Genomic DNA, 24391 nt, shown 5'->3' with positions numbered 1-24391 from the left:
CCCATAAAAGGAAAAATTGATAAATTAAACTTCATCAAAATTTAAAACTTTTTCTCTTTGAAAATCCTTGTTAAGAGGGTGAAAAGATAAGCAACAGACTGAGTGAGAGAAAATACCTGCAAACCTGACAAAGGACTCATGCCTAGAATATATACAGAACTTTCAAATCTCAACATAAACAATAAACAATACAAATAGCAAATGTGCAGAAACATGAAGAGACTTCACTGGGAAAGATACGTGAATGGCAAATAGGCACATTAAAAGATGCTCAGCACCACCTGCCTTTTGGGAAATGCAAATAGAGAGCAAGATGCAGTATTCTTAGATGGATAGATAGCACCACCAACTCAAAGGATATGAATGTGAGCAAACTCCGGGAGATAGTGGAGGACGGAGGAGCCTGGCTTGCTACAATCCATGTGGTCGCAGTGTATGACACAACTTAGCGATGGTACAGCAACAAGCAATATTATTATACACCTATCCGAATGTCTAAATGTCTAAAGTACAATACTAAATGATGGTAAGGATGCTGAGAAACTGGATCTTTCATCCATTGTAGTGGGAATGTAAAATGGTACAATCACTCTGGGAAATAGTTCAACAGTTTCTTTTAAAAAAAAAAAATTCAACTGTTCTATTGATCTCAGCAATGCAGCAGCAAGTGGTGGTGTGAAGCAAGACCTTAATTCCCTTCCCAGGAGTTGAACCTGGGTAGCCTGGATGAGAACCAGGAATCCTAGCCATCAGACAAACAAGAGCTAGAGGCTAGAAGCTATTTTTCCCTGGATCTTTGCCCCCACTGAAAAATGCATTCATCACAGAGGCAGAAACTGTAAACGCAGGTGCAAAGTTTATTGTTAGAGACGTAGCACAGCAAGTGGGAGAGCACATGGAGGAACAGTTTTTTTAGTTAAGACAGAAGCAATGTACAGATGCACACCCAGAGAGAAAGGGTGTGGACATCTCTGCTTATGAGGAGTGCAGTAAAGAGGTGGTTAAGTTATTTATATAGGGCAGTTCTTCCAGGTTGTTGTCTTCCTTCAGGCCAATTATGTAGATTCTTTGTCCACACCTGACCTACCCTGGGACTCTCCCCTTGGGTATGCACACACCCCTCAGCCAAGATAGGTCTTGAAATGAAGGCTTCTGGGAGGAGCAAGATTCATTATGGCCTGGCATTATCTCTTAACTTTTGACCTGCAATGTGGGAGACCTGGGTTCAATCCCTGGGTTGGGAAGATCCCCTGGAGAAGAGAAAGGCTACCCACTCCAGTATTCTGGCCTGGAGAATTGCATGGACTGTATAGGCCATGGCATCACAAAGAGTCGGACAAAACCAAGCGACTTTCACTTTTGACCTACTAGGAGCCTTTCTGTGCACATGTAGTCACTCCCTTGTCGCAAGAGATGGGGGTGTGGAGATCCCTTAATCCTTTTTTTTTTTTTAATTCCTGATTTCACCTTTTTAAAAAATTATTTATTTATTTTAATTGGAGGCTAATTACATTACAGTATTGTATTGGTTCTGCCATACATTGACATGAATCTGCCCCAGGTGTACATATGTTCCCCATCTTGAACCCCCCTCCCAACTCCCTCCCCATCCCATCGCTCTGGTTCATCCCAGTACACCAACCCCGAGCATCCTGTATCATGCATCGAACATGGACTGGCGATTCATTTCACATAATATACAAGTTTCAATGCCATTCTCCCAAATCATCCCACCCTCACCCTCTCCCACAGAGTCCAAAAGACGGTTCTATACATCTATGTCTCTTTTGCTATCTCATATACAGGGTTATCGTTATCATCTTTGTAAATTCCATATATATGCGTTATATACTGTATTGGTGTTTTTCTTTCTGGCTTACTTCACTCTGTATAATAGGCTCCAGTTTCATCCACCTCATTAGCACTGAGTCAAATGTATTCTTTTTAATTGCTGAGTAGTACTTCATTGGGTATATGTACCACAGCTTTCTTATCCATTCACCTACAGATGGACATCTAGGTTGCTTCCATGTCCTGGCTATTATAAACAGTGCTGCAATAAACTTTGGAGTACATGTGTCTCTTTCAATTCTGGTTTCCTTGGTGTGTATGCCCAGGAGTGCTATTGCTGGGTCATATGGCAGCTCTATTTCCAGTTTTTTAAGGAATCTCCACACTGTTCTCCATAGTGGTTGTACTAGTTTGCATTCCCACCAACAATGTAAGAGGGTTCCCTTTTCTCCACACCCTCTCCAGCATTTATTGCTTGTAGACTTTTGGATAGCAGCCATTCTGACTGGTGTGAGATGGTATCTCATTGTGGTTTTGATTTGCATTTCTCTGATTATGAGTGATGTTGAGCATCTTTTCATGTGTTTGTTAGCCATCTTTATGTCTTCTTTGGAGAAATGTCTGTTTAGTTCTTTGGCCCATTTGTTGATTGGGTCATTTATTTTTCTGGAATTGAGCTGCAGGAGTTGCTCGTATATTTTTGAGATTAATCCTTTGTCAGTTGTTTCATTTGCTATTATTTTCTCCCATTCTGAAGGCTGTCTTTTCACCTTGTTTATAGTTTCCTTTTCTGTGCAGAAGCTTTTAATTTTAATTAGGTCCCATTTGTTTATTTTTGCTTTTATTTCCAATATTCTGGGAGGTGAGTCATGGAGGATCCTGCTGTGATTTATGTTGGAGAGTGTTTTGCCTATGTTCTCCTCTAGGAGTTTTATAGTTTCTGGTGTTACATTTAGATCTTTAATCCATTTTGAGTTTATTTTTGTGTATGGTGTTAGGAAGTGTTCTAGTTTCATTCTTTTACAAGTGGCTGACCAGTTTTCCCAGCACCACTTGTTAAAGAGATTGTCTTTTCTCCATTGAATATTCTTGCCTCCTTTGTCAAAGATTAGGTGTCCATAGGTGCATGGATTTATCTCAGGGCTTTCTATTTTGTTCCATTGATCTATATTTCTGTCTTTATGCCAGTACCATACTGTCTTGATGGCTGTGGCTTTGTAGTAGAGCCTGAAGTCCAGCAGATTAATTCCCCCAATTCCATTCTTCTTTCTCAAAATTGCTTTGGCTATTCGAGGTTTTTTGTATTTCCATACAAATTGTGAAATTATTTGTTCTAACTCTGTGAAAAATACTGTTGGTAACTTGATAGGGATTGCATTGAACCTATAAATTACTTTTGGTAATATATTCATTTTCACAATATTTATTCTTCCAATCCTTGAACACGGTATATTTCTCCATCTATTAGTGTCCTCTCTGATTTCTTTCACCAGTGTTTTATAGTTTTCTATATATAGGTCTTTTGTTTCTTTAGATAGATATATTCCTAAGTATTTTATTCTTTTCGTTACAATGGTGAATAGAATTGTTTCCTTAATTTCTTTTTCTATTTTCTCATTATCAGTGTATAGGAATGCAAGGGATTTCTGTGTGTTGATTTTATATCCTGCAACTTTAATGTATTCATTGATTTACTCAAATAGGGTTTTTCCCTCTTTGTCCTTGCCAAGACTATTAGACTAAAGTGTTTACAGGAGACCAACACTGGCTCTTTACCCTATTTCTGTTGTTACTTCCATTTTGGAGGGCAAATAGGAAGCTGATTGTAAATGCCTTAATTGGAGCCCGCCTATCTCTTATCTCAAGAAATGCTAACAGTTAGTTAGTATCCAGCTTGAAGCCCACTTTATCCCCCATGAAATGTGAACAGGAGACCAGTTGTAACATCTAACCTGGAGCTCATCTATTTCCTACATCAGTATGACTCAGCAGTTGTACTCCTGGGCAATCACATTTATCTCAGAAAAAGGAAAACTTATGTCCACCCCAAAACCTGTACATGAGAGTTCCCAGTAGCTTTATTTGTAAGAGCCTAAAATTGAAATGTATGGATATGAGAGTTGGACTATACAGAAAGCTGAGCGAAGAATTGATGCTTTTGAACTGTGGTATTGGAGAAGACTCTTGAGAGTCCCTTGGACTGCAAGGAGATCCAACCAGTCCATCCTAAAGGAAATCAGTCCTGAGTATTCATTGGAGGGAATAATGCTGAAGGTGAAGCTCCAATAGTTTGGCTACCTGATGCGACGAACTGACTCATTTGAAAAGTCTGGTGCTGGGAAAGATTGAAAGCAGGAGGAGAAGAAGATGACAGAGGATGTGATGGTTTGATGGCGTCACCGACTCAATGGACATGAGTTTGAGTAAACTCCGGGAGTTGGTGATGGACAGGGAGGCCTGATGTGCTGCACTCCATGGGGTCGCACAGAGTTGGACACTACTGAGCAACTGAACTGAACCTGAAAATTGAAAACTACGTCGATGTCTTTCAATGGGTGATTGTTTAAACAACGTTTACATCTATTGCATGGAGTACTGCTGCTGCTGCTGCTAAGTCACTTCAGTCGTGTCCGACTCTGTGCGACCCCATAGACGGAAGCCCACCAGGCTCCCCCATTCCTGGGATTCTCCAGGCAAGAACACTGGAATGGGTTGCCATTTCCTTCTCCAATGTGTGCAAGTGAAAAGTGAAAGTGAAGTCGCTCAGTCGTGTCTGACCCTTAGCGACCCCACAGACTACAGCCAACCAGGCTCCTCCATCCATGGGATTTTCTAGGCAATAGTACTGGAGTGGCTTGCCATTGCCTTCTCCGGCATGGAGTACTAGTAAACAATAAAAAGGAATGAAGTAAAAATAGAGGCAACCACTTGGATGAAACCAAGGACATTTGCCTGAGTGAAAAAAGTCAACCTCCCAAGCTTATATAATGGTTGCTGCGGTGGTTACACAAATCTACACAGGTATAAAATGACATAGAAAAATTTACAGGTCTTATACCAAGGGCAGTTTCCTGGAGTCATATGAAATATAATCACTGGGGGAAACTGGGCCAAGAGGACACAGGATCACTCTGCACTAGAGTCTCAACACCCTCTACTTTACATTTATTTCAAAATAAAAAGATTTTTTCATGCTGTAGAGGAGGAGGTATGACAGACAACCTTGGATGGACTATAGTCTGTTTTAGATATGTATTGTAGCTTAAAAAAATAGTCCTCATCTGATTTGGAAATATATGTTATAGTATTTACAGATGAAACTATGGCTTGTCTTGGATCTAGTGAGGAAGCAGTGTAGATGATGAAACAAAACTGCCCACATGTTGAGAACTGTCGAAGCTGGGTGATGGGTGTACAGGACTCCTTATACTATCACGTCTCCCTTTGTACAAATTTGAAAGTTTCCATAATAAAACAGCTTTCAAATGTAAATGAAGTACAAGTTATGAGAGTTCCTTGGGATTCCTGACTGTGTATGTCAGTAAAAGGCTCCTGCTCCCATGGTGGGCTCAGATCATTTGGTCTCCGGGCACAGACCGGGGGTTGCTCAGGTCAGTTCAGGACCCCATCGTTAACATAACATAAGACACCTTACACATATAGGACATTCCAAGGGTTGTAGGAGCTCTGTGCCAGGAACACGTTGAACATCAGCATCTATTTCTTATTATAAATCACAGTATTAGAGATTCCAGCCACAGACGATAACACAAAAATCATTTCCAAGTGTGTTAAAAACTTAAATGTCTCAGTGAAAGTGAAGTCACTCAGTCGTGTCTGTTCTTTGCGACCCCAAGGACTGGCGCCTACTAGGCTCCTCAGTCCATGGAATTTCCCAGGCAAGAATACTGGTTGCCATTTCCTTCTCCAGGGGATCTTCCCGACCCAGGTCTCCCACATTGCAGACAGACACTTTACCATCTGAGCCACCTGGGAAGCCTAAATGTCTAAAGTAAAATATAAAACATGAAAGGAGAATATCTTTATAACCTTGCGGTAGAAAAGAATTTCCTAAACACAGAAAATAAACCAGGATTTCCCTGATGGTCCAGTAGATAAGGACCCGCCTACCAATGCAGGTGACACAAGTTCAATCCCTAGTCCAGGAAGATTCTACCTGCCGTGGGGCAACTAAGCCCATGGGCCCTGTGCTCTGGAGCCTGAGCGCCATAAATGCTGAGCCCGTGTCATGTACCCACAGCAGCTTGTGCGCCCTATAGCCTGTGCCCTGCAACAAGAGAAGCCAGCACGGTGAGGAGCATGCGCACTGCAACTGGAGAGACGCCACGCAGTGAGGAGCACGCGCAACTGGAGAGGAGCCCCCGCTCCGAGCCTTCCCTGCAGAGGGCCTAGGTTGGATCCCTGATTGGGGAACTAAGATCCCACAAGCCATATGCCATGGCTAAAAAACAAGTAAATAAATAAATAAAATTAAGAACTAATGTTCATCCAAAATACCTTAAAGAGACAAGACATTACAAACAGGGAAATGATACTAGTAGCACAGGTAGGTGACAAAGATTTAGAATCCAGAATAGAGGGAGGAAAGTATATGTATATAAAAATAGACTCACATAGAAATATATCTTTTACATTAATGATTATATTAAAGATAAAACAACAGACACTTCACATTAAAGGAAATACAAATAATCCATAAACATAGATGTTCAACTCATGAGTAAGCAGAGAATTTTAAATTAAAATTTAAGATCTTAAAATTCTTAAAATTTAAGGCTTTTAAATTTAATTTTTTTAAATTAAGATTTTAAATAAAAATTAAGATCCCATCTCATCCCCATCAGCCTGTCAAAAATGAAAATGTCTAACAATGCCCATCCAAGAGTTGGGAGGATGTAGAGGGGTGAGAACATTGGTACACTGTCTGAAGTCTAAATTGGTGGGATAGTTTAGGGAAGAGTGTGGTATACCCAGGACCTAGGGATGTCGCCCCTAGCTGTCTATACCCAGGAGCATGAATTCACACCACAGGTAATGATTTCATGCAAGGGGGGTGAAAATTTTAGCTATTACAATAGTTTGTGATCCTCCAAAAAGCCACAGAACTTTAAAATATACAGTATATTTGTGGTATTAAATTTTCATTGGGGTGAATAGGAAAACAATGTATAAGAGACTTTTTGGATGGGGATAGTCCTTTGAAAAAGAGTTGGGAAACACTGGGAGAAAGTCTGGGACGTGTGCCCTGGAGGTATGTGGGTCTGCGTCACCATCCTTTGTACCAGCGACAGACTGGGAAACACCGGCTGTTCTGCAGCGGTGCAGCCTGCCTGAAAACTGAAGAAACTACAGAACGCAAGACCGTGCATCAGGGAGACTGACTCGGTCACAGCTACGTGAACTGCTGGGTAAAAAAGCCAATCAGAGAAGGAAAGCTACTGGGTGGTTCCTTTTATATGAGGTCAAGCCATGCAAAACTCAACAGAAATACATGCTAAAGCAAAGACAGCTGCGTATAATTTATAAAAAGCTTGAAGTACTGGATAACGCTAAAGGAGAGAGTGGGGAGTGGGACTGAAGTGGGATATACAGGAGTTTGAATTCTAAGAGTCTGTATTTTCTTAAACAGGATGATAAATATCAGGATGATAAAAATGTGTTTATAAATTTTAAAACAATATTTGCATCTATATACTGTATATTTCTTTGGAGATACGTATATTTAGTAATCAGTCATTAGCATTTTTAAGGGCTTTATACCATGTATAAAGTATGGTAAGGTATACCATCTGTATCTGATACATTGGTAAGTGATTTTGAATCTAATTCAACTGGAGGGGTCTTGGGTGTCTTGCCACTGGACATAATTGTGTGTCCTTGTTCATGGAACTGGTGGGGACCGAATGGTCGGTGATGTGTAGTGATGCTGTGAAGTCAACCAGTGCACTCTTTCAACCAGATTATGTTTTTGCAGCAAGAATGGTTTGGGAACCTGGTTCCGGACGCCCTCTCCCTCGGAGAAGGACTGTTTGTCTCTGAAAGACTTGTCTCCTCCTTTTCCATGCGTCCCCTCCCTCAGTCCTCTTGGGCAGCTTCTCTCTCTCCTTCCAGCCCTCCCTGATGGAGCTCTGGACACGGCCTTCCGTGGAGATGAGGCGGGCAGTGAGGAGGACCTGTATGAGGATGCGCACAGCTCCAGCCACCACTACAGCCACACCGGAGGGGGCGGCGAGCAGTTGGCCATCAACGAGGTACAGTCGGGGCTGCGTGGGTGGACAGGGCTGGGACGCGTGGCCCGGCTAGGGGAGCAACTTCCGCACATTCATGCGGCCCGGACAGCCACAGGCTGCATTCCGAGCGGATGACAGTGGCACGGTGTGCACTTGGCACAGTTTCGGTCTGTGGCTCTCACGTTGGAATGTGGTGTCCATGAGCAGAGCTTGTCAAATCCGAGGTCCCTCCTCTCTGCCGTCATGGGGCCTTCAGGGAACCCAGAATAGCAGGTGTGGTACCCAGCACCTATGATCTAACCCTGTAATACCATCCTCAGTGGAAGATCTGCTTGGGAGGAAGGAGGACAGCGGTTAGCCCCTTAAATGATTTAAAATAGCTACTGAGTAATGATTTCTTCAAAACCCATTATTTGTAAGGATTAAGCATCCAAATAAGTTGATTTTTCCAATATTTGAAGCCTTTCTTTAAGTGCTTCTTATAAGCTGTTTTGAGTAGAAGGGGCTCCAAAATGATGTCTTAAGCATAATTCACAGAAAATGTTTTGCTTTTCCTTGATGACTGAGCTGCCCTTCCCAGTCTTGGGGCCCAACCCTGGTGGGAGGCCATGTACGGCGGGGGAGAGCTTCCCACCCCTGGATCAGAACTTCTCCCTGCAGCGACCAGACACACAGATCTGAGCAGGTAGCCCTGTGAGCACTGGTTTATTGAACTGTAAAACAGGACGACCGTGTGGTTGCAGGACGACAGACTGAAATAACAGCTGTAAGTAACGTGGCATGCAGGAGGTTCTTGGTCTCCAATGATGAGGATGATAATGAGGAAGGAACAGTAAGGAAAAGCTTTCCAGGACTCTGAAAAGGTGTGGGTTATCTGATTGGCCATCAGTGCTGCCTTGTTACAGCTCGTGTCTGCTTTTTATAGCTGTCTCCTACCTGGTGGTGGAATCTGGCCGGTCACATCGTGCTGCTGGTTGGGGACGTGCCTTTTCAACCCTTGACAGATTGTCCACTCTCAGATGCTTTGGATGAGGAAAGCTAAGAGCCAGGAGTGCTCTAGAAGAACAAATAATCTCTGTTGTGGGGCAGGAGGGGGCCACATTTTGATGGAAATGAAGGCAATTTGGACTATGAATTGTATAGGACCTATTTTGACTGCTTAGAGAATTTGTTTGCTGTTTGGTTCAAAGGTCCTGCCTGGTATTTGAGGTTACTGAGTGGACAGGGTGGTGATGTTGTACTTACGTTTAGAACCCTCAGTGCTTCCCTGGACCCTGTGAGAGCCCCCGGGATGGAGGGGGAAGACAAAGCACACCGCAGAGGAGGGCCAGGGCCGGCTGCAGAGCCCCTTCAGTGATGCAGTGAGCTGACTCGGGCAGAGACTGGGCTGCTCTCCTCATGAGACCCACCGGCACTTCCAGACTCCGATGTACAAAGTCCTGAAGCAGGCAGCACAGCACAGAGCAGGCCATGGGTCTGACCCCCTTCCTGACACTGGTTAGTGGAGGAGCTGCTGCAGGTTATTCCATTTCAGCCTCTGTTTCCTCCATGTGGGGTAGATGTTGCACCTGTGCCCACTGGCATGTCAGAGTCATTGTGCCCAGGTGCACTGCATACTCAGGAAAGGCAGTATTCATTATGATTTGTTGGCAGCGTTCACGAGATTCACCTTATCGGGAACTCCAAAGAGACATAGGAGTTGAGTCTCCGGTGACAGGCTGGCTCACCCAGCCTTGTGAGGGCAGCGCGTCCTCCTCTGAGTCCCCGGCCCCTCTCGTGCTCATGGCTGTCACGTGTGTGGCAAGAAGGCTTGCTGGGGCTCAGTGTGGGTTTCCGGCTTGGAAATAACGGAAGCCGCAGGTGTCAGAGAAAAGTCCATACGAAATAAGATTACTTGTATTTTCTAAGAACATAAAAGTGTCATGCTCTAAATTGGGACACTTTCTTATTCCTGGTGACCTAAAGGGAACGGAAACCACCTGGGCTGGAGAGGAGGTACATCGCAGGGGGACAGTGAAGCCCTTTTGTGTTCTGAGTGTGTGAGGAGCACATGTGTGTGACCACGTGAGGGTCTGGATGTGGAGTGTACGCCTGTGTGTTGTATGCATGAGACACACGTTTACTGAGTGTGTGTGTCAGGTAGTGTCCCGGCCTTGGGACAGAGCTGTGCACAGGATGTAGTCCTGCTTTCAGGGAGCTGACGGCGGGGGTGGGGGCAGACAGTGCCTGTCTGTATAGGTCCCTGGCTTTTACTGCATGTGCCCTAATGGAAGGACAAGGGGGCACAGTGCTGTCTTTTCCCTGTATTTCCCGCACCTAACTTGTGCCTCACAGCTTGTGATGGTCCAGTTTCTGCAGGATGAGTTAGTGTCAGGGCCCAGAAGTGTCCCCTCTCATCATTGTCCCCTCCAGATGCCTGTGACCAGGCCCAGGCCTGGGCCTGCCTGTCTGCCCAATTTCTGCCCTCCTCCCAATCTCTCCCTACCTCTATGGCTTCAGCCATGCCCTGCTGAGCCAGCGACATCCCTGAGGTCAGGCTTGAGGACATTCTTACCCCAGGGATTCTTTTTTCTGAAAGGTTGAAGGCTGAAAGTAGGCAGTGTCTTTGGAAGTCATGGTTCCCTTTTCATTTTAACCCCCACACCAAGTTGTGAAACAGAACCAGAGGATGGTAGGCACAGCTCCCAGCCAGGGGGCCTGGGATCTCCTGGTGGCCCCTCACTACCCTGCAGACAATAGTGTCTCCTCTCTGGGCCAGGCCAAGCTGCACTGCAGGACGGCACACATGGGGAGTGGGACTTGTCCCCAGCTCTGCCCACTTCCTGCATGGAGCTAAGGGCCTTCGTGTGTCTGGCTCCCCTCTAAGCACTTGTGTATCGAGCTGCTCTGATGGCCCTGCTCCAGGAGGGCAAGGCAGACTGGGGGCAGCTCATGGATCATCCTGCCGAGAGAAGATGACACCCAGACTAGAGGGCAGACAGACATAAAGCTTATACTCCAACCTGCGGCTTAAAACGTTTTTAAGGAGTTTTGCCAATAAGTAAGCCAGCACAGCTTCCCTGAGATGACTCAGACAGTAAAGAATCTGCCTGCGATGTGGGAGACCCAGGTTTGATCCCTGGATTGGGAAGATCCCTTGGAGAAGGAACTCGCAACCCTCTCCAGCATTCTTGCCTGGAAAATCCCATGGACAGAGGAGCCTGGTGGGCTCCATCCACGAGGTTGAAAAGAGTCAGGCACAACTGAATGACTAACTCACACACACAAGCAGCACAGCAGGTAGGAAACAGGACTGGCCTGGCCCACAGGGCCACAGAGTCACCAAGGGTGGGAGGCAGTATGGCCTTCCTGTTGCTTCTAACACTTATTGGTAGAGCATTTAGAGAACACCACAGGACTCAAGGCCGACTTGCGACTACCCCTCCATGGAGGGGGTCTGACCCCCCTCTCTCCAGGAGTTTCTGTCTTCCCCAGTGCCTGTGACCCTGGATGTCTGTACCCAGACCTGCCATGGTTCTTGCACCTACTCCCCAGCCCCAGGGAGGAGCCCAGCGCTGGTCAGTGCTCCAGGCCTGCAAGTGTCCATGGCCAGCAGCCCAGGGCAGCCTTCCTCTTCCCTCAACTCCCAAAGCCTTGCCCCCATCTCCACAGCAGTCCTGCACCCTCACAGACCTGCACACCGATCCACGCCACAGCCTGGTGGGCCAGGCCCTGCTGCCTCCTCCACCTACCTTCCTCTCCCTGGCTTAGATCCTTCCAGCCTGAACCCCTTGGGGGCCTAGGCCTTTGCTTTCAAGTTTTTTTTGGCTTTGCTTTTAATCATGAAATACAGAAAGCCTGTTGCTATTGTCTTTCCTGCCATGTACCCAATCACCAGGATCTGAAGGCTGGGTGCCCAAGGTTGGGCAGACGCCACCTCTCAGTCCTCTGTCCTGGCCCAAGTTCAGAGGGTCTTCTCCCACTGAAACTCTGCCGGGCTGCTCAGCTGTAGAGTGGACAGAAACCTCATCCCAGAACTGGGCCATGACTGAAGTCCTAAAGCACGCCCCCTGAGGCCAGGTAGGTCTTGTAGACCCACAGTACTCAGCGCTGCACTGACCAGTGGCCTGAAGACATACCGCCCTCTGTGCCCTCTTTTCTGGGTGTCTGATGGCTCTGGAACCACAAGGGCAAAATGACCCAGGGCAGAGGTCTGAGCCATACCCCACCAGAGGCATGGGATTTGGGGTGCAGGGAGCCCCTACCATCCTTTTAAGAGGTTGAGAGAGAAAATATTGAACCAATTTTTTGAAGAACTGGGCAGAAGCAGAAGATTGTTTTCCCCTACTAGACAGATAGGTAGAGCCAGGCTAAACCTTCAGATCTGCAGGGAGCAGACAGCCTATCTGGACATATCCCGACCCTTCTCTGCCACACCTACAGGTATTTCATCTGCACTATTCAGCAGATGGTAACGTCTTCAGGTAACCTCATCTCTCACATGCATATAGAGCTGGCACACACGCGGAATCCGAACATACAGTCACCCACAGGGGAGTACCCCGTGCCCACCGTGGGTTCCTCCTACTCCAGGAACCACAGAGCTGAGCATGGAGCCTGTAAACCTCTGCCCACATCTGAGATGCTCTTCCGTTTCCTTGGCCCCCTCAGCTGCAGCCTTCTGACCCATTGGAGGGGCACAGTGACTGTGACAGCTCCTCACGTGGATGGAACAAGAGGCTTGCATGTGAGCTCTGAGCCCTACAAGGTTAAGACTGCAGGCTCTGACTGGGAGGCAATAGAAATCCCTAGGTACTGGGCATAGGTTTTTTGTTTTTGTAAGCTGCTGAATAAAATTGTTCCCTCAAAAGTCAGCTCAGAATGGATTAAAGACTTAAATGTAAGACCTGAAACCATTAACCTCCTAGAAGAAAACAAAGGGAAATCTTGGCGTTGGTCTGGGCGATGATTTTTGGATATGACACATTTGAAAAACACAGGCAGCCAAAGCGAAAATAGGTGGGACTGGATTGCATCAAACTAGAAAGCTTTTGCACAGTAAAAGGAAACCCTCAACAGACTGAACAGGCAGTCTATGGAGTAGGAGAATATATTTGTAAACCATGTATCTGATAAAGGGTTAACAGGCAAAATCTCTTAAGGGACTCACAACTTGATAGCAAAACAAACAAAAACAAATAACCCAATTTAAAAATGGGCAAAGGGACCTGAATAGACATTTCTTGAAAGAAAATACTCAATGTCACTCGACCTTGGAAAGGCAAATCAAAACCATAATGAGGTATCACCTCACACGTTAGAATGGCTGTTATTAAAAAGACAAAAGATAGTGTTAGTGAGGGTGGAGAATAGAAAACCCTTACACACTGATGATGGGAATGTAAATTGGCACAGCTACTTTGGAAAACAGTATGGAAATTCCTCAAAAAATTTAAAACACAACTATTATATGATCCAACAATCCCATTTCTGGATGTATATACAAAGGAAACGAAATCAGGATCTCTCAAGAGATATTTGCACTCCCATGTTCATTGCAGCATTATTCACAATAGTCAAGACATGGAAATCTAATACCTGAATATTAGGTATTATACTTAATATCCAGATGAATGGATGAAGAAAAATGTGGTATATATATTATTCAGCCTTAAAAAAGAAGGAAATCCTGCCCTTTGCAACAATGTGAATGACCCCTAATACTGCATAATTTCACTTATATGTGTAATCTAAAAGTCAGACTCATACAATCAGAGTAGAATGGTTGCTAAGGGCTGAGGGGCGGGGGAAGAAATGGGAAGACGTTGGTCAGAGAGTACAAAGTTTTAATTATACAAGATGAATAAGTTCTGGGGATCTAATGTACAGCATGATGAGTATAATTAATAATATTGTACTTAAAATTTGCTAAGTAATTAGCTGTTAAGTGTTCTCACCACACAGACAAAATGGTACCTCTTTGAGGTGATGGAAATGGTAGTTAATTTGGTTGTGGGGGTAATTTTATAGGGTATGTCTAATATCCAGTCGTGCGCCTTAAACATACCCAATCTTTGTCAGTTATACCTCAGTGAAACTGGGGAGGAGGGTCGGCAGCTGAAGACGCCACATGCTTTCTCATAGGAACAAAATGCTGCGCTGATGGGCAAGGTCGGTAAGCAGATTTCCTGAGTCAGGGCCTTCCTGGAGTATCTCTGCAGGGATCGCTGTCTATCCAGAATTCAAATTCCTGGGCGAGCTTCTGACAGCAAATTGCCCGACTTCAGAGCCGCACTCACTGTTCTGTGAAGTCGGGGTCAAGGCGAGTCCTTGGTGTTAGGACGCAGAACCCCTGGCCTCCGGCGCCCGGATCTTCTGTGCGCCCGGCCGGCCAGGAACCGGGGCCGCTGAGGCCGCTAGCGGGGAGGTGCTGGGGGCGGAGCTGGGAGCGCGGCGGGTCGCCGGCCCCGCCCCCGGCCCCGCCCCCGTCGGTGCCCGGCAGCTGGGCTGGGACGCGGGGACCCGGCGCGCGCGGCTAGCGGCCGGCCGCGGCCTGGAGAGTGCGGCGGCTCCGCCCCGCTCCGGGCGCCCGGCAGCCCCGCAGCCGCCCTATCGCGGCGGGACCTCGGGGCGCGCGGGGCCGAGAGGCCGGGCGCCATGGCCAGGGCCCCGCAGTCCCGGCGCCGCCCCGCGCCGCCCGGGAGCGTCCTGCGCGCCCTGCTGCGCTGCAACCTGCCCCCCGGAGCCCAGCGCGTGGTGGTCTTCGCCGTGCTGGCGCTGCTTGTGCTCATCAACGTCGTGCTGATATTTCTGCTGGCCTTCCGCTGACCGCCCGGGTGAGTGGCGCCGGTGCGCATCTTTCCTGCCACCCCCAGCCCGCAGTCGCCCACAGCCCGAGGTGCGGCCGGGGTAGCCCCGCACTGCCGGCCGCCGAGCGGCCTGCCGCCAGCCCGGGTGCTAGGGCCCGTCTGTGTGTATCCCCTGGGGTGCGGCCGGGTGGGTGACTCAGGGACGAGGTAACACATGTGCCACGTCTGTCGCGCGCGTGTGTGTAAAATGGCGCGTCTCTGTGTGTAACTGAGGATGCGGATGCAGCTGTGGCCGCGGCTATGTGGTTGTCAGGGAACCTTGCACATGTGACCGCTGTTTGAGCAGATCTGGACTTGCTTTTCTTTATGGGTTGAGATGCCTGAGGATGAGTGGTTTCCTCTGCTCATGTTGTCTGCAGTCGCTTTTACCATGTTAGGTTTTAAGTGGTCTCAGGCAGCATGCCCCCCACCAAAGGCAAGGCCACGCACCACCCTGCCCCTTGCAGGTGGGCATTCTGAACATCCCCACGCCCAGGATGCTTGCGCAGGGGGCCGTGGGAGCCAAGCCCTGTTCCCAGGACTGTCGGAGTGGAATCCTCCAACAACCCACATGTGTGAGACAGAGAGGTGGGGCAGGGTGGGGAGGGTGATGGGCGGTTATCAGGGGGCACTTTGAGGCAGAGCCTGGCTTTCCCAGGTCTGTCAAAATCTCAGAAGCACAAAAAGGTACCCTGCCCCCTGTCCCTGGCTTGTCCTGGTCTTGAAATTGACTCCCCCTCCCCTGGTGCAGTCCCCTACCTGCCCCCACATAAAAACCTCACACCTCAGAGGCAGCTTGTGCTCTCCATTACCAGGCCGAGGGTGAGCCCAGAACCCTCGCCGCTGGGCCTGCCCAGGTTGAGTTTTGGCTTCAGTGCAGCCGCACTTCAGAGTGCCAGGAAGGGCCCCTGTCCAGAAGCACACCGGTGTTGGCTCTGGTGGCCGCTGGGCTGTCCTGGAGGGAGACTGCCTCTCTGACTCCTTGCAGCTACATGCTGTGTTGGTTGTCACACAAATGGTTAACGTCATAGCTGTAACTCGTCTAAGCACCTCCCATTTGTGGATATACGGGGGAGCTTGGTGATCAGCTCCCTGTAACTCTGAGCTGATGGGGACCGAGGCACAGGGAAATTGCGGAAGTTGCTCATGGCTCCCCTGTTCCCAGCAACGTGCTGGGACTCGAAAGTGACCACCATGGGCCTCTAGGTGACTGATCAGGATGAGTAAGGGGTTGTCCATAAATGTGTCAGGAATCCTGGTCTCTCCAGGAAGCCATGCCTCTTTGCCCCACAGTTGGAGCCCTTCCAGCTGAGGAGAAAACCACCTGTAGAGGATCCACACCTCTCTGAAGCACTGGCCATTCAAGAGGGGCTTTTGCTCAGGGCTCATTTGAGGGAATATGGAGACAAGGGGAGATGCCTGACCTGGTTCCTCTGGTGGGAATAACCTGGTGTGTCTGCAGTACTCCCTCCCTGTGTGGGGACCAGTGTGTGCAGCTTGTGTGACCTGAGGATGGACAGCATCCACCTAGCATCTAGCAGATTGTTCTCAGATCAGAGTGTAGCATCCCATTAGCCAGCCTATGAAAGTGCACTGGCAGATTTGCACTGGGGGACTTGCAGGGACAGGGAGTCTCAGAACACTTACTTCTCCAGGATCAAATCTACAAAGCTTAATAAACAAGAAGCTTTGTTCCCTACCAGATCCAAACTTCAGGTTACCTAAGCAGCTCCAGGGGTGAATCCTCCCCAGTCTCTGTAACTCATCATTCAAAACATACAAATCTCAAATAGTCTCCATGCTGATGGGCACACTCCCCCTTGGTCACTGTCCCTGTACAGGGATGTTCACCTGCAGCCATGTCCACACTGCTCACCCATACCACCTTTGAGCCACTCTGCTTCCTCCTGGTCTGGGGCCAAACCCACCAAGACCTGGATGGCAGCCTGCTTGTGCTAACTGCCCAGGCTGATGCCTACTCTCAGGCTGCAGCTGGCCAGTTCCTCTTGTTTGGCCTTGCCAAATCCCTTGTCTCATCCTGGCTGCAGGGCAGCCAGGAGGTTTCTCCCTGCAGGAAGGGACAAACCCATAGTAGGTCTTCTTAGCTGGACAAGTACAGTGGTGTCTTGAGGAGGTCTGTGACCCCAAGGATTCGCCCAGTGCTCTGAGCCCGGGGTCCCTGGGTGGACCACGGAAATGTGCAGCCTGTGAAGAGCTGCTGCTATCAGAGTGGGTGTACAGATAAGCTGTAGATTACTTTGAAAAGTGGTTTCACTGGGGTTTAAAACAAGCTTAAACCCCATCTACCAGAACATAAAGCACCTCATGGTAGTCTCTGAACATGCTTTCTCAGGACCTAGCTTGGAGGCAAGGCCCAGCTGGAATGGGCGCCAGTACCTAAGCACCCCTCCCACCTCCCACCCTGTCCCTTTGAGACACTGTGGAGACAGCAAGTGGAACTGAGGGGGAGACCAGCCAGTTTACTAGTTCCTGTTTTGGTGGGAGGATTATCATGCACAGCACCCTAGGAGTGCCCAGAGAAGGCCCCCCGATGGGCACAGGCTCAGAAGAGGAAACAGCACAGAGGGCCTGTCTGGTGATGCCCCAAGGCCTTGACCGCTTAGCCAAAGAGCCGGCCCAGGTCTGCGACAATGAGAGCCAGCACTCGGTCCTGGTAGAGGGGCACGGACCTCACCTCCTGGGCAGCCCCAGTCCATTCCTCCTCCTGCCCAAAGCCCACAGAGCCGCTTGTCATTCACGGAGCAGATACTGAGCCCACATGACATGAAAGCAGGAGTCAGCCTGATCTCGGGTGGCCTCGGCCTGCAGTGGCTTGAAGCAGGGTTTCAGTTCGCTGCCAGAGACTGAGTTGGGTCACAGCAGTTAAGAGACCCAAATCCTGACCCCTTGTCGGTGACAAGGCCCTGGCCCTTCAGCTTTGCAGAAAAGATTTCCCACAAAGAGAGTAGAGAGGGTAATGCCACCAGTGAAACGTGTGCCCGTAGGAAGCAGAGTGCAGTGCGTGTGGACAGACACATGGGCACACTGCAACGCCCGCTTGGTAGTTGGAGTCGCTTTTATGGGGCACGTGTTCCAAGTTTCCTTTGGCCAGTCACTGTGGTTTGCCTGGTTCTGAGTCTGTATTTGCTATATACAAATGCGCATCTCAGTCAAGATGGATCCTGCTGCAGAGGCCTATGGGTAGCCTTAGCATCACTCCCCTTTTGACCGCCAAGGAGCCTTCTAGTCAGGAAGGTCTCCTTAACTTCAAGAATGAGAAATGTGTGGTATCTTATCTTTATATGGGCAGGGCCTTCTCTCTTTGTCCTGCTTATTGGTAGTTTGGAGTTCCTGTCCACAGGGAATAAACTCTTAATTGCTCACCCCGGGTGGGGGCGGGGGTCCACCTCCTGCCTCAAGCCCAGTGTGAAACAGAGCTCCGACACAAGGACTGCCTGGGAGGGGAGCATCCCTCCTGATGGGATTTCTGATCGTGTGGGAGAGAGAACCACACCAGTCCTTTCCACAGAGAGAAATTAATGTAGGGACTTGTTCGGCAGGTATAAAGTAGCTGACTCAGTCAGCAGGTGCTCAAGAGCAGCCCTGAGGTCTCTGTTACAGAGATGGCAGTTTTAAGATGGACTTTCTTCTTTAGAGCTGGGGAGTAAAGGGAGACGGCTGGAATCATTAAGAGTGAGAATCCTGTGGGCTGGAGACCTAGAACTCTGAGCAGAGGCACTGCTCAGCTGGTGCCAGGGGTGCCATGAGACTGGTTCTGCAAGTGTTCAAGAAACACTGCAGACCAGATCCAGCTACTGCAGTGGCTGGGCACTGCCAGACCCAAGGAAAGAGGCATTGCTGTTTGTCAGGTGGCTTCACGGGTACTGCGTGTCCACAAGAAGCCACTAGGAAGGAGCGAGGCCCCTCTCTCTCCAGCTCTGAGGCCCCTTCCAAGGCCACAGTAGGAGCCCCTGACGGGGGGCAGGGGGTACAGCAGAGATGCAGCTGGCAGTGCCCTGGCCCAGCATCACAGAGCACAGCAGAGACACAGGGGGGAGCTGAGAGCCAGTAGTTGAATCCCGGCCCAGCGGGGAGGGGAGGAATGTGTGCCCTGTGCAGGCGGGTGGAGCAGCATGCTTGCACTCAGATTTGATGGCTCACCAGGATTCCAGTGATAAGTTCAGTGTAGACATAGTGCATGTCTGGGCACATGCCCTGGGCACAGCCCCGTCCCCCTGGAGGTCAGGGGAGCCTCCATCAGTCCACTCCTCTGTGAACAAGCCAGCATTCCCTCTTTCCAGAGTTGGGGCACAGGGTGGAGGGTAGAGGAGCAGCTTTACCCGCTGACGTGCCCTCCCTGGCTCTCTCCACAGCTCATCAGCGATGGCAGTGTGGTGTGTGCCGAGGCACTCTGGGACCATGTCACCATGGACGACCAGGAACTGGGCTTCAAAGCTGGAGACGTCATCGAAGTGATGGACGCCACCAACAGAGAGTGGTGGTGGGGCCGCGTCGCCGACGGCGAGGGCTGGTTTCCTGCGAACTTTGTGCGGGTACGGCGCTGGTCCCGGCTTTCCCTCGACCTGAGAAGAGCCAGCCGTGGGCTCTGAAGCACAAGCTTGAATCTGCTCTGGGGTCTGAGCTGCTGGGTGTGCATGTCTCACCCATGGGTGGGACTGCAGGCTCAGGGCTGGGTGAGCTTCCCAGGAAGCCCAGCCTGGGAATTGAGACACAGCCTTCCTCCTGCGCCACCACCAACTGCACCTTACCCCTGCCCTCTCTTCAGGAGTCCTCAGACACCAGGGAAGAATGGGTCAGAAATGATGGGTCCCTCTGGGGGCAGAGGGTCTGCCTGTTAGAATACCACTGCCACAGAGCTGGGCCTCCCAGGATCTCCAGAAGCTGTGCAGACCTTCTGCGCAGACCCTCAGTTCTCACTTTCACAACAGTCCTGGACTCTGGGAACTGTCACTATACCTCGGGAACTGAGGCAAGCACAGGCTCAGCCTTTAACCCAGGAGACCACAGGGAGCAAACCCAGACCGAAGGCAGCCTTTGGTCTCCAGGGAAGGGATCCCGGTGCAGCCTCGGAAAGGTCAGGCCGAGGGCAGTGGGGAGGGGAGGCCCCAGGCCCTGAGGTTCATTGCTTCTCTTGCCCCAGACCTCCTGGGTTAACAGCCGTCTCTGCCCCCTGAGCCTTTCCTAGTTATAGTCGCAGAGCCAGCAAGGCCACGCCACCTGTCCAGTTGCTTCACAGCCCCCAGCAGGCCCAGTGTGAGCAGGTGCTGGCAGAACCCCTGTAGTGAGCATCTGCACCGTTCTAGCCTCTGTGCCGGGCAGAGCGGAATCTAAGGGAGAAAACGGGGACCGGGTGCCTCCAGACCTGCCCTCCCCCGTCCCCCTGGGCCCTACTCAGGTGATGCGGGAGCTTCCTGCCCCTGTGATGCCATGAGTCCTCGAGTGTCAGTGTCAGCGTGTGGGGCGCTGGGCGCCGACCCCGGGGGGACTCTGACTGGATGTGTTGCCTGCAGCTGCGGGTGAACCAGGACGAGCCTGCAGACGATGAGGCGCTGGGGCCTGGGCACCGAGGGGCTGGGGATGGCGGGGGCGCCGAGGCACAGGGCAGCAGGGACCAGATGCGGACCAATGTCATCAACGAGATCCTCAGCACGGAGCGAGACTACATCAAGCACCTGCGGGACATCTGCGAGGTGAGGCTGCTGGCAGGCGGGCGGGGTGGCGGGGTGGGGGCCCAGAGGGGAGCCTGACCACCCGCACCCCCAGGGGTACCTCAGGCAGTGCCGCAAGCGGGCAGACATGTTCAGCGAGGAGCAGCTGCGCACCATCTTCGGGAACATCGAGGACATATACAGGTGCCAGAAGGCCTTTGTGAAGGCGCTGGAGCAGAAGTTCAACCGGGAGCGGCCGCACCTGAGCGAGCTGGGCGCCTGCTTCCTGGAGCACGTGAGCACACCGGCCCTGGGCCCCAGGTCCCAAGCCCTCCCTGGGCAGTAGCCCCTGCTCTGCCCATCTCTGCTGGGGGCTCGCCCTATACCACCAGCCCTGGCCCCAACTGCCCTCTCCCTTATACTCTGTTTTAGAAGTGTCAGCACTTCTAGGGGTCAGCGTGGGGTGAGGCCCAAGGAAGAGAATGCTCCTTGGAGCAGGAGGGCCTAGGCTTCAGCCCTGAAAGGAACTGCCTGGGGAAGAGGTGGGCTGGGCACCCTAAGGACATTCCTAGCAAATTCTGGGGTTCCTCACCCAGTAAGCACACTGGAATTTGGGTTGGACTAATTCTTATTTCCACTCTAAATGCCAGTTGACATTTAGCCAAGGTTCATTGGACTGGTCTGGGCTAGATGGACTCATTTTTATCCCTCTCCTGTGGCAGTCACACAGGTTGAGCAGAAGATGCCTTGCCCAGCCCATCAAGAACAACCTGTGTTCCTTTCTGGCTACTAGCAGTGCAGGGTGGGGAGGCCCTGCCACCTCTTGCCAGTGGCAGGTGGGAGCTGAGGATGGAGACCTCAGGAGCAGGTGGTGTGTCTGGGCACCTGAGCGACTGTGGGACCTTGGTCCATTTATCAACAGGCAGAGCTGTGGTGGGGAATGGGAACTAGGGCAGGTCTAACAAGGCATGCTATCAGCGTTACCCAGTGTGACCGTCACAGCGGCCTGTCAGGCAGCCAGCTGCTGCTAACCTCCTTTCCCACCTAAGTTCACGAAGTCCTAGGCTGTTAAATGCCAGACCTGGTCTCCTTCTGACTCCAGGCATATGAACGTCACACAGAAACAGACACAGTGCGCCTCCCGTACGACACACTTGCATCATGGGCATGTCCGTGTCACGTGGCGTTGGAAACAGCATTTGACAGTGGCTGTCTCCAGGTGTGAAGCCAGAGCTTTGTAAGAAACAAACAAAACACTGGGCTGAGAAGAAAGACAGCCCGGGAGGCATAGCCATTGGCCCTGGCACCCATCTCATCTCAATCTCCCTCTCTCTCCTTTTTGGCCTTTCGTATTAGTATCATTGATTTTACCCCAGAACCGGGCACACTGTCAGAATATCTGCTGAGGGCCCAGGAGAGAAAGCCAACTGGCAGCAGGCACTCTGTACCTGAGTTTTCTAGGGTCTTTCATGTCCTTGGGCTTGATTCCGCATAGCTTGTGCCCAAAGCAGCAGGTAGACAGAGCCTGAGTCCCCTGCACTCTCTCCCACCCCTTTCCCAACACTGCCCATGGCCTGCCGAGAGCAGGAGACTGTCTTCTCACCCTGAGCTGTGCCTGCAGCAAGCAGACTTCCAGATCTACTCAGAGTACTGCAACAACCACCCCAATGCCTGCGTGGAGCTCTCACGCCTCGCCAAGCTCAGCAAGTATGTGTACTTCTTCGAGGCCTGCCGGCTGCTACAGAAGATGATTGACATCTCCCTGGATGGCTTCCTGCTGACGCCCGTGCAGAAGATCTGCAAATACCCTCTGCAACTGGCAGAGCTGCTCAAGTACACACACCCCCAGCACAGGTAGGAGGGCGCTGGGGGAGAAGGGTGGCTCTCCAGGCCTTGGGTCAGCCCATATTTTGAGGCTCGTAGTGTGCTGGGCAAAGCTGCAGGCATTGGGCCAACAGCACAGGCTTAAAATATATAACAATCCTGCCTTCATAAGCTGTCCTTGCAGTGCACAAAGAGGGCATGAGTAGGATGTAAAGTTCTGCTCTGTGCCTTGTTCATGGAGAAGATGGGATGTGCGCTTGACCAGTGGAGAAACGGCCCGGGGCGCAGCCCTCGAGGGAAGCAGCTCCACAGGGGCTGCAGGATGCTCCCAGCCCCTCTCTCCTTGATCCAGTAAGCCCTCTGCCGTCTCTGTTTGGCCCCAGGGATTTCAAGGACGTGGAAGCTGCCTTACATGCCATGAAGAATGTGGCCCAGCTCATCAATGAACGGAAACGGAGACTTGAAAACATCGACAAGATTGCTCAGTGGCAAAGCTCAATAGAGGACTGGGAGGTGAGGATCCAATACCTCAGAAAATACCAAAGGGCTTGCCCCTGAGAAATCGTAAGAGGGAGCTGAAGCAGGGCGCCACGCTCCTGGGAACCAGCAAACAGGCTGGTGTCAGGAGGGAGAGCTGGGCCTCTGCTGGGCCAGCCCGGCCCATTTCCAAGCACCAAGCCTCAGGCGCTGCTCCCAGAGGAGCTGGCCTCCTTCCTGGTGAAGGGCTCAGGACCCGTGTAATACGCCACATGCTCCTCCCGGGGTGCAACCAACCAGCCTTCCAGGGACAGGCTGGGCCCCCAAGTTTGAGTTAACTACTGGGGTTCTCAACAGAAGTGGCCAGGTTTGCCACAGCATGACCAGAAACGGATCACCACCGGTCAGAGCCTCTCGGTTCTCTTTTCCAGGCACACACAATCCCCTCGTGTGGGCCAGTTTCAGCTTTTAGGGCAGCATGGAGGCCTGAACTAATGATGACGTTCCTGGCCTATTCTCTCCACTCTCACTCACCAACCAAAACATCTATGAAAAAACAGATTCATGGGCCCCACCCTAGAAATACGGAATTAGAATCCCTGGAAATGGGACTGAGTGCTATGGTTTATGTTTTGTTTTCAGTGTTTGGGTTTTGCTTTCCTGATGATGGGTTCTGAGGCCCAGCCCTGGCTAAGGGTCCCCACAAACTCACTTATCCCAAACTGAAAGGCTGCCAACACCACCTGGCTGTGATTTGCATTTTCCTGGAGGAACATGGTACAGCTTCATCTGAAATTGTAATGTTTGATGATGGGACTTCAGGTACACTGAGCTGGAAGAAGACCTCTTAACCTCTTTTAAAAGACTGGCCTTGGAAGTGACTTTCAGCCAAGTTTAATTATTCTCTAAGAGCAGCGCTGTCCAATCAAAGTACCATGGGAATCACAACAGGAAATTTTATATGTGCAAGTGGCGTAGTTGGTAAAGAATCTGCTTGCCAGTGCAGGAGACACAAGAGATGTGGGTTCGATCCCTGGGTTGGGAAGATCCCCTGGAGGAGGAAGTGGCAACCCACTCCAGTATTCTTGCCTGGAGAATTCCATGGGCAGAGAGGAGCCTGGTGGGCTACAGTCTATGGGGTCGCAAAGAGTCAGACTTGACTGAGAGCATGTGAGCAAATACAGCCATCTTAAAAGTGAAAAAAAAAACAAACAGGTGAAACGAACTTTAACAATGTTTTGTTTAACTCAACATATCTAAGATATCAACATGTAATCAACATATAAAATGTCTTTGGTGAAATAGCCACAGTCTTTATTTCATACTAAGTCTTCGAAATCAGAGTATCTTTTACTTTGATGACATCTCGATAGGGATCAGCCACAATGCAAATATGCCACTGGCTGCTCTAGGGCCTCACTTGGCAGAGGCAACTTACAGGCCAAACCACCTTTTTATAGGCCAAACCACCACTTTTTCCCTCCCAACTTCTGTGGTCTGCTGCAGGCCCTGACCCAGTGGGGGCCACGGCAGACGAGACCGACAGTGACCA

General features: G+C 50.2%; 2 protein-coding genes across 2 annotated transcripts in view; both read left to right on the top strand.

The window, feature by feature from the left end:
* The window catches only part of ARHGEF4 (Rho guanine nucleotide exchange factor 4), a 118758-nt gene that overhangs the window by 90668 nt on the left and 3699 nt on the right, over positions 1 to 24391 (top strand). The window contains exons 2-7 of the mRNA XM_055398127.2: positions 7924 to 8063; positions 19243 to 19422; positions 20401 to 20580; positions 20654 to 20833; positions 22160 to 22392; positions 22746 to 22875. Coding sequence (XP_055254102.2) covers positions 7924 to 8063; positions 19243 to 19422; positions 20401 to 20580; positions 20654 to 20833; positions 22160 to 22392; positions 22746 to 22875 — 1043 coding nt within the window. The remainder of the gene's footprint in view (positions 1 to 7923; positions 8064 to 19242; positions 19423 to 20400; positions 20581 to 20653; positions 20834 to 22159; positions 22393 to 22745; positions 22876 to 24391) is intronic.
* On the top strand, positions 14679 to 14849 carry SMIM39 (small integral membrane protein 39). The gene has a single exon (XM_088831108.1). It carries the CDS (start codon positions 14679 to 14681, stop codon positions 14847 to 14849), a length of 171 nt encoding a protein of 56 aa, XP_088687234.1.

Source organism: Moschus berezovskii, chromosome 2, assembly GCF_049115385.1.
Source record: "Moschus berezovskii isolate FMDL1 chromosome 2, NW_MosBer_1.0, whole genome shotgun sequence".
NCBI lineage: Eukaryota > Metazoa > Chordata > Mammalia > Artiodactyla > Moschidae > Moschus > Moschus berezovskii.
Note: the sequence above shows the minus strand (reverse complement) of the source record. Positions and strands in the feature narration are given on the sequence as shown.

What these genes read in the sequence shown, in the direction of transcription:
- SMIM39 (XM_088831108.1), top strand. Translation starts at nt 14,679, where the DNA reads ATGGCCAGGGCCCCGCAGTCCCGGCGCCGCCCCGCGCCGCCCGGGAGC.